At 34.8% G+C, this 6744-nt stretch overlaps 1 protein-coding gene across 1 annotated transcript in view; it reads right to left on the bottom strand.

The window, feature by feature from the left end:
• The window catches only part of mad1l1 (mitotic arrest deficient 1 like 1), a gene marked incomplete at its 5' end in the record, with an annotated part of 67814 nt that overhangs the window by 23469 nt on the left and 37601 nt on the right, over nucleotides 1–6744 (bottom strand). The window contains 1 exon segment of the mRNA XM_014015852.1: nucleotides 5276–5507. Within this exon segment, the coding sequence (XP_013871306.1) occupies nucleotides 5276–5507 (232 nt within the window).

Raw genomic sequence — 6744 nt, forward strand, 5'->3', positions numbered from 1 at the left:
ATTTCATGTTGATCGGTGCAGCCGTTTTTGTGGTACGGTTGACCAAAAATCACTGAAAAAAAAGAAAAAAAAAGAAAAGAAAAGAAACAGTACGAAAACAATATGACTCCCGCTTAAGCTTCACGTGCGGGGATCATAATAACAACATACTTAACAAATATCTATGGGCTAAAAGACAACTGTCTTCAGAACTGTTTCAGCCATTTAAATKATCCATTTATCCATCTATTTTCTTTCACCCGCTTCTTCATTTCAGGGTCACTGGTGTCCATATCCAGCAGTCACAGTGACAGGGTGGGGTACACCCTGGACAGGTCGCAAGTCCATCACAGTTACTAATTAGTATCACATTACTAATTTCTGAAACAAGTACATAACCTTCTAGTCAAGAAAGTGTTTTTTTTTTTCAACCATTTCAATTTGGGAGCTGCATCTYGAACAGACCTCAATTTTTGTAATAGTATTTATTTTATTTATTTATTTTTTTGGTGATCAAACGTTTGGATCAAACCTTTGATTTTGAGACCAACTAAAACACTGTAAAAACATAAAGCATGATCAACACTTCTGAAAAGCTTCTGTTACTTAAGTCAAAAGGTCAAAAGCATTTTAGTTGCTCCATGCGCATCTACACTGAAACATAACACTGTACTAAACCAATGCTAGAAAAACAGACCTCTTATTTAGAAATGGTTAATCATTGACCATTTGTTACCCTTTTTTCTGCTTTTCACAAAACGTACCTCCATACATACAGACRTTAATAACAGAACAGCTATAGTAAAACTTTCAGTCAGAGAGTGTGACTGTCTTTGTGCTTGTCTGTCTTCTGGGTGGATGGATTCCTCTCATGTGTCAATCAATACTGTTAGTGTTGCAAGTAGCCAAGATTGTGAAAAAACTGTCACAATTTGAAAGCTGTCCAACAACTCTGAAACTTTGAAAATGACAGTAAATGTTTAAGTTCCAGCAGCACATTATACTAATTTACAGAAAAAAATGATCAAGAAAACAGACTCAACAACATGTAAATGTTTGTGAAGTCACAAGTAAATGTTTATGTGAACACAACAACCTTGGTCTTGCGTTACCAATTCAAAWATATTTAAAGAAGTTTTTCTCTCAAGTTTACAAAATAGCTGATTTTTGCCTGTTATTTTAAATAAAAATATGCTGTTTTTTTCTCTATTTTAAACCCTCAACTGCTTTGAATATATCTAAATGTACTAAAATAAATGTAATCAGTTCTAGGCATAAATCATTTTATTGATTAAATTAAGATGAAATAAKAGCAAGCATAACAAAGCCACATCAGAACCTGTGACATCCTGTTCTGGTGACATTGCGCTCACAAAGAAATTAACAAGTTATTAAACTCTTCACCTAAAAAAAATACTGTTTTTAGTTAAAACATACATGAGCAGTTAGATGAGAAAATGCTAGTGACAGTAAAAGAAGTTTACCTCCTGAGTACAGGACAGAAAAAGTGAGCTGCAAGAAAAAGAATCATGCTTAAGTGATGGCAGCCATATATTTATAAAAATACAAAACATATTTAATTTTATCAAGCATTGTTCGTCACCATCAMGCATTTAGTTTAACTGTTTTTTTAAAGCCACCTGAAATTCACTAAAAGTTTAGCTTTTCCCATGCTCTTCTAAGGCATCACAACTCACTTTGTCAACTATTATCCCCTTCTTTCCCCCAGCCATTCGTGCTCATTTATAAAATTCTCCAGCAGTGGTTGTGTTTGTGTCAGAAATGAAGGATACAGCTCAACAAAAGTTAGCAAACATTCATAGGAGGACAAAGGTATAAACAGCTGACTTGTGTCTGAATGGTGCTGGGTCCATCATTCAGGAGTGTTGTCAACTTTGCAAGGAAACAAGAACGGTGTAATTACAGGAAGAGGTTGTGCTTGTTTAGGCTTAGGTATCTCTGCAAGAGTTAGCATTTGATTTAGAAAGTTTATAGAAGTCAGCTTATCATAAGATTACTCTGGCCTTTTGGAGGCTTCAACTTGCTTGATAATACTACAAGAGCAATGTGATCTGTGAAAAAAGTTAGTAACTGCAGGCTGCTGCAGAACTCAGAGACGTTTAACTTTGCTAGCATGTAACTGTCAAAACAACTGTCAGAGTTTGTTTTGCATTACATGAAGAAAAAAAATATTTGTGATAAAAGGGGTCAGAGGAGAAATTAGCTGTTAATTGATGCCAGTGTGAAATGGTTGATAATTTGTTCACTGTATGTGCTTTTAATGTGGTTGCTGAACTGCTGTCTTGTATAAAAGTTTATTGGGAAAAGTGATTATTAAGCTTTGAAAACAATTATTTTATCATACTGGTCACAACTTTCCATTTTTAGCAGCCTATGATAGCAAGCCTAGCAAGGATTTGGCGATACGATACATATCATAACAGACGAGTCACGATACGATATATCCCGATATATTGCGATACTGTAAGTAAGGTGATATATTGCGATGTATTGCAATTTTTTTTGGTCCAAAAATTCTATTAAATAAAAACCTCTTACTGGAAAAAAAATGAAAAACCAAAATTCATTGTCTCAGAAATTTCTATTACATAGACATGCGCTAGCCTTCTGTAACGTGAAGACTGACTAAAGTTGGAAAAAAGCGCATAAGACACTTAATTTGTCTTAAAATACAGATATTCTGATAAATAAGTAACTGTTTGTAACCTTACCTCAGTTTACAAGGCAGAGGGGTCGGTCTTTTCCGCTCAGATTCAGCTATCGGAGCATGAAGCTAATGTTTACTCACAATGCTAATGCTACCCTTACTCTCTRGYGCTCAAGAGGTAGAGGAGCCAAATGKCTGGCTCACTGCTGCYWACTAGTGGTCAGAGGCTGAACTACAACATAAAAATGAACGGCTGGCAGGAAAGTTGACATTTTAAACCTTAATTAAATATCGATACAGGACTTTAGAATATCGATGCAGTATCAGGAAATGAAATATCGCGATATTTAAGTGTATCGATATTTTCTTACACCCCTAATGACTATGGTATATGAGGACTGTTATCTCTAACAAGATACCATACCACTTTTATTTATAAAGCACTTTAAACAGGACAAGGCCAACCAAAGTGCTGTACAGTAGACAGACACAACAGGACATAGTTGAAATTACAGTCAAAATACAGATAAAAATATGGAGCATTTATATTTACAGCACATATAGAACAGAGTTATGATACACAGTGAGGTTCTGCACCATCTCACTCACTCTAAGGCAAGGGAGTAGTAGTGTGTTTTTAAGCGAGACTTGAAGACAGCAAGGGAAGGAGACTGTCTGACGTACAGTTTTGGACCTGCTACAGAAAAGGATCTGTCACCTCTCAGTTTAAGACAAGAGTTAGGGACCTTCAGAAGCAGCTGACCAGATGATCTAAGAGAGCGCTGTGGRACAAGTGGATGCACTAGATCTGAGAGGTAAGAGGGGGTGGAGTTGTTTAGGCATTTAAAGACATACAGGAGGATTTTAAAGTGAATTCTGAAATGAATCGGAAGCCAGTGAAGAGATGCTAGAACAGGAGTAAAATGTKCTCTTTTACCTGTGCCAGTTACAAATCGGGCTGCTGCATTCTGAACCATTTGCAAGCGAGCAATGGAGGACTCTCACTCTCACAAAGATGTGACGCTGATTTAATAGGTTACATTTCTGATTACTGGTCACTGAAAGTTCTTTTGATGCGTCTTTTGCTCATTTATGTACTCATACTGTATCAACTGTTTCATGTTTAGTTGTTATTATTTTACTCTGGTCTATTGTCATCAAATGACTTCTAACTGTGATGACAATTATTAGTTTCAAGTGTTTGTTTTTCCCCAAACATGATGTACTGTGTATTGTTTGCTTTAGTAATTTACACTCTCACTTGACTGCCTTTTGTTTTTAAACTATTTTAACAAACTGCACTTTAACTTTTGTTTTAGAGCTAGACTGATAAAAGTGCCTCATGAATTTGGAACATGGAATCTGCCTGTTGTTTTCACATTATCCCAGTGACGGAACARAGTTTTTGTAAGTCAAGAATTCCCATTGGGTATGACGCTGGATTAAACATCAACATATAATAATAATATTTACTACAGGTGTATTTGAACATATTGCAATACACGCTGTACATTGCAATAAAGCTCACATAACCCAGTTCCATGTTCAACAATACTTAGATTTAATATTTATTACAAAAGTACTTGTAGGAATCTTTTAGCAATAAAAAACGATCCATTCATAATACATATGTGCAAAATAAGGATGCTAATTAAAGATACAGATCAGATAAAAACAAAGAGATTATTGTTTATTTAATTTATACGTATATATTAACATCATTATAGTTTATACACATGTACTAGAGTTCTTAAGTATTTACTCCAACTTCTAAAACATTTTTGTATACCAGGCCTGCAATAAATTAAAAAAAAAATCTAAACAATGTGAATGTATGGTAAGAGTCTTGAGAATTACACTAAAGACAAACTGTCCTGTGAATTCTGAGCAAACAGATTAAAAGTAGGAGACTGATTGGAAACTCTGCTAATTCATGACATTAGGAGGCGCACAAGAAAAAAAATGTGTCAAGGACAAAGAAAGTGACAATGAAAAGAGTAATAAACAATTTTACAAAAAGAAAACAGAAAGTAGCAAGTTATAATTATAGAAATCAAAAAAGAAATGACACATTGTATCAGCGAGCAGGAGAGAAAGTCAGAGAGAGAAGCAAGAACCGCACTTCAGAAGACAAATTGGTCAACAGACGTTTGCCAACGACCTGCCCAATTTCATATTTAACCCTGCCATAACTATGTGCCCTTCCCCTGCTTGTCTCACACTAAACTATGAAGACAGGGGTCTGAGTAACCTAAATTTTTAATGAATCATTCCCCAGTAGAAATAGTTCTTCAAAAAGAAAAACATTTTGGTAGCAGAAACACATTTAGCAGATTTATTTTAAAAACAAAACAGAAATCAAAGATCTCCATAACAAAATAGTTTTATGTTCCCAAACATTACTTAAACAAAATGCTATTTAAAAAATTGTGATCTCATGTTCACCAACAATTAAATAATTAAAACTATTAATAATAAAAATTAAATATAAAACTTCAGTTATATTCATAAATGCATTTTGTCCTGCTATACCAATTACAATAGGTAATGTCGAGAGATTATTATTTTTTTAAACGGGCCATTTCTTTAATGAAGCTTATTGGTGTGTGCCAGAGTAGTGAATCTTACCCAGTACTTCCTTTGATGGAGGTAAACTGAGGCTGAGGCTTGGATTTTTCATACAGGAGTCATCATGTGAAAGGCCCACCGTGATGCCTCCTTGCAAGGACCGCACAAGTTCCCTGAGCCGTGTCACTTCCTCCTGAAGAGACTCCAATTCCTGCTGGCGCTGTTGCTTAGCAGCTGAGGTGGGGTTCATTCTCAGGTGAATAACTCGAGTCTTGAGTGGATCATAGTCTCCCTGAGAAACAAACATAGACAGCAATCAATAACAAAGCTTTTCTTCACAGCTGAATTTTTTTCAGACTAAGACAATGAAATGTAAAATAAAAATTAAATGATAACTTGAAAGATAGAAAAGACAAGAATCATTAGTATAGAAACAAAAATATTTCACAATGAAGAGTCATGTACAAAAGAAAACAATATGTGTGCTTATTTTAGCTTTTCTAATGTGCCTTGCTTGATAATTAATATATAATGACATTGKGTTGGTGACAGACTTAACATTTGTGCTGAAAAATAATAAATATTACTGGAGTCAAATATAAAATGTTGCAGTCAAAGGCACCTTCAGTTCTGAAACAAAGTGCTTTTAACTGCAACATTTTTATATTTTGTCTAAACATTCGAGGCTGTTACCTCACTATATTTTGTCCCCACAGCAAGACTCTGTAGCATTTTGAAGCTTTTCCATTTAGATGGTCTTTTTTCATTCCTCCTTCTGAGTATGTACACTTCAAGTGCAACATTCTGTGAGCTGATTGAACCAGTTATGGCTCTTTTATATCATCACCAAAGAGTTTGAAAGTAACAGTTGTTTCTCTGCTCCAACACACCTGATTTGAATGAACTGTTGATTAACAGGCTTCTATAGAACATGAAGAGGCAATTCAGTCATTGAATCAGGTGTGTTGGAGCAGGCAAACAAGTAAAACATACAGGATAGAAGCCCTCGAGGACCAGCATTGCCCACCTCTGCTATGAAGACTTGTGTGAACATAAGTAATGGTTTTTACCATTTAAACAACAATTCTAAATGTATTTTTCCAAAACAAACCTACAACCTTACTTAAAGTTTAGTGAGCATATAAGCAATAAGCGAGTTACAAGATTACACATTTAGCAAAAGCATATTTATCTGAGATTAAACTAAGGGTTGCATAAAAACTGGGATTATGTAGGTACAGAGATTTTTTTCCAGGAAACTGTTACCTTTGCTTTTACTGGGGGTGGTCATATAATAAACAGTGCCTCATAGTTTGGTTTTAAAACAGTTTTAATCCTAATGAGAAAGATTATAAATGTTGCAAAAAAATAGGATAAAAGGCAAAGACAGACATATTCAGGAGGGTGAGTGGTAATGGTCAGAAACTCACAGGGGGAGGTGGGAGCAAAATTAAAACAGAACTAAAAAACTATATTGTGTGAAATAGAATACATCTTAATATTTGGTGTGTGATTGCACAAAATATAAT

Source organism: Austrofundulus limnaeus, unplaced genomic scaffold (assembly GCF_001266775.1).
Source record: "Austrofundulus limnaeus strain Quisiro unplaced genomic scaffold, Austrofundulus_limnaeus-1.0 Scaffold135, whole genome shotgun sequence".
NCBI classification, from domain to species: Eukaryota; Metazoa; Chordata; class Actinopteri; order Cyprinodontiformes; family Rivulidae; genus Austrofundulus; species Austrofundulus limnaeus.